This window comes from Trichoplax adhaerens, genomic scaffold, assembly GCF_000150275.1.
Source record: "Trichoplax adhaerens TRIADscaffold_249 genomic scaffold, whole genome shotgun sequence".
In the NCBI taxonomy this organism is placed as follows: domain Eukaryota; kingdom Metazoa; phylum Placozoa; class Uniplacotomia; order Trichoplacea; family Trichoplacidae; genus Trichoplax; species Trichoplax adhaerens.
Window position 1 is genome coordinate 5,016 of NW_002061166.1, and position 3,130 is coordinate 8,145.

General features: G+C 34.6%; 1 protein-coding gene across 1 annotated transcript; it reads right to left on the minus strand.

Moving 5' to 3' along the window:
• Positions 1-1,706: 1,706 nt before the first annotated feature.
• Positions 1,707-2,928, minus strand: TRIADDRAFT_34476 (uncharacterized protein; the record flags this gene model as incomplete). Its single annotated transcript, XM_002118583.1, has 6 exons — positions 1,707-1,742; positions 1,899-1,969; positions 2,111-2,180; positions 2,262-2,405; positions 2,536-2,585; positions 2,802-2,928. The coding sequence occupies 6 exons, from the start codon at positions 2,926-2,928 to the stop codon at positions 1,707-1,709; spliced, it is 498 nt and encodes a 165-aa protein (XP_002118619.1).
• Between the last annotated feature and the right edge of the window lie 202 nt (positions 2,929-3,130).

Here is a 3,130-nt window from a genome sequence, read left to right on the forward strand (position 1 = left end):
TACATTGGCAGTAGTTATAACAACATCTATATTGCATCTTCTAATAAGCATTTATCGTGTATACAGTCATATCGTCTGTCAAATCACTCTGGTAAGTACCATTTGTATAACAGTTGTATTCCTATGGGCAAGAATCACGATTGTACAGTATTATAATGAATTCATTCATTTTCATTACTGTCTATACTGGTATTTATGATCCATGGACATGATGGGATCGAGTTTAGAAACAACAACGGCGTTGATGGAATCTATTGTACGCTAGTTCTATACCGGGTAGGATCCAACTTTTCGCACTCTGGTGGTAGTACATTCAAGGTCCTTTTAAAATAATTGATATGTTTAGATCTGAGAAAGGCATTGGGGTTCTCCTCCAGTCGATCCATATCATCCATGGGCTTGAAATTTGCGACGTTTCCAGGACTGCTTGCAGCTGCGCTTTTGCTCCAAATGTATTTTCAGTACAATACTGTGCGGTAGTCTACTACTCATACTGTAGACAACACTAGTCATACTATAGTGAACTCCATGAAAGGACTGAAGAGAAAGAGGCTGTTAACATCACAAGGCGATGTAAAGTACTGTACACTGTACACTGTACACTGTAAAGTACTGCTCTACAGTATCCAGTACTAATCCTGTGTACTGTACTGTACTGTACTGTACTGTACAGTGTACAGTACGTACTGTCGACAAAAAGTACTGTACACTGTAAAGCAAAGCACTATTCAGTACTAATCCTGTGTACTCATACAGTACAGTACAGTACTGTACACTGTACAGCAGCATGCAGTGAAAAAATCAGTATTAACTCATTTTTTGTTGATTATACAGTACTTGTATAACCTCGCTTTTACTGTAATATTTGATAGTATCTGTGCACCGTGCTAGAGTTTTTATACAGTAGCAAATCAACTTCAACATAGTTCAGTAAAGGTTCTTATGAATCAGACAGGCTTTGTGCTTGAATACTTGTATTTGGATATGCTTTTACTTGAATAAACAGTCCAAATTTATGGTGTTGCTAAATAAGTAATTTGCAGGCTAACAATTTTGAAATTCAATGACGGAAGGTACTACGTATGCAATTGATGATACATTGCTGTATCCATTATACAATATCATTTACCTAATTACTCTGACGACCATATTAGTTCTATAGTGACGGCACGCTATCTAAGATACTGCAGGATTACATCTACTACCAATTGTCTACAAACATTGAGTATTAACATAACGGATTAGAGCTAGTAACTAGCATGTATTCAGCAATGATTTGGTACGTTTACTAACAACGACAAGAACGTTCTTTAAACCATGCAAAAGGAAAATTGTCCTTCAACGAACATTTCAATACATTCGATACATAAAAGTATCTATCTACCCGTGTGACTATTCATTCGCATGGCACACTGTATAAGATAATATTAAGGTGAATAAAAGATGAATCTTCTGATAGTAAATTACAATTATTGGTATTTGGAATAGTATCTAAAGCTCAGTAAAAACAATTATTGTTCCTCGAAAACATTGGTAACAGTCATTCATGTATGTCCTGGTAACGATATGATATAATTTACTACTATTTAAATATATGACCTTTATATCAATGACTCCCAATTTCTTGTAAGAATCTTACATACAAGGGAACTGTGCATAAAGGTTAGTAATGGTGGTCTTTCACTCAGTAGGCTGCAGAAATTAATTTATTTTTCTTCGCACCATTCGTTTTCTTTCCTGACCTGTTGATTGTAGTAAATTATGCATAATAACTTAGAAAAATTGCAATGCAAAGACAAATGCATCTATTTAATCTGTTTATACATAATTGACTACAAAAGAAGTGTAAAATTCCTCAGATGATGTGATTAACAACAAGAACTGAAATTCGCTATTACTTGAGCCTCTTCTTCTGGAGTAAAGTCGTTTTTGATATTGAACGTTCTTCTGATTTCTTCTGGCGTTTTACCTGATATCATTATTTTCAATCGTAAATGCAGAATATCATTAATTTTATAGATATATATTGTTATTATTATTACTAATCTTATAGGTTGTCAGAAATAAGACATTATATCTTTATCGTTAAGAGCATATTTATGAATCATACCTTTAATCATGTTAGCTACGGTTTTACAAGCAGAATCTAAAAGCCCCTTGATATCTAGGTAATTAGCCGCCTGATATTTGGTAAGAATAGGGATATTGTCAAATACACGTTACGCTAAATAAAGTTAATTTATGGTTCAATTTCTGCGCACCAGTATAATCTCAAAGAGAGTGCCTTGATCCACTTTCAAGAATTCTTGATCCCACGGATCGATATCATCGGTCCTTTTTTCCCTAATATCGTCATCATCGGGTGGTGGTGGATCGTCCTTATGATGTTCTGCCCATTTAACAACCTACGAAAGAATACGAAAACACTGAGTATGTGTCGCTGTTGCTACTATTGCACATCAATCACAAGTAGTATTCTTTAAGGAAGCTATTTACGCATAAAACGCTCGGAGTTATAATGACGAGATTGCTTACCAATTCCAAGATGGCATTGTTCACATTTTGCAAGGGGACAGCTTCATTTACTTCTCCAACTCCTAAATCTGTTTGTGTTGAAAGTAATGTTAGGAACGGGGATGATATTCTTTGAAATGGCCAATGATATTACAGTAGTTCAATAGTTGGACGGATCATTTATCTATGTCTACGTGTACAATTATGTAACTCTATTTTCAACATTAAATCTACTAGCAATATAGCATCAGCACAACTATCACAGTACTTGATATCTTTTCATGCACGCTTACCTTCCAGCATAGTTTTTATTGTTGCCGACATTTTGGCTACTTTAATATCCACTTTGTGCTCGAAGCCATCGCTACTTCTTAAAATTATGATATCCTTGGAATCGTTACCTTTATTGTCCATGTTTGCTGTAAAGTTTTATTTTCATAGAATAGAATGTAAGTCAGTTGAAATGATTTTAACATACTGTAGCAATGGAAGGATTAAGTAAAGTATTACTTACTTTGCCCAATGTCCCTACTTATGAGACATCCTCAGGGTATCTCATAAGTCTTTCCCACTTTTTGAAATGATATGAAATTATAGTTTCAAGTTCTTATCAGGC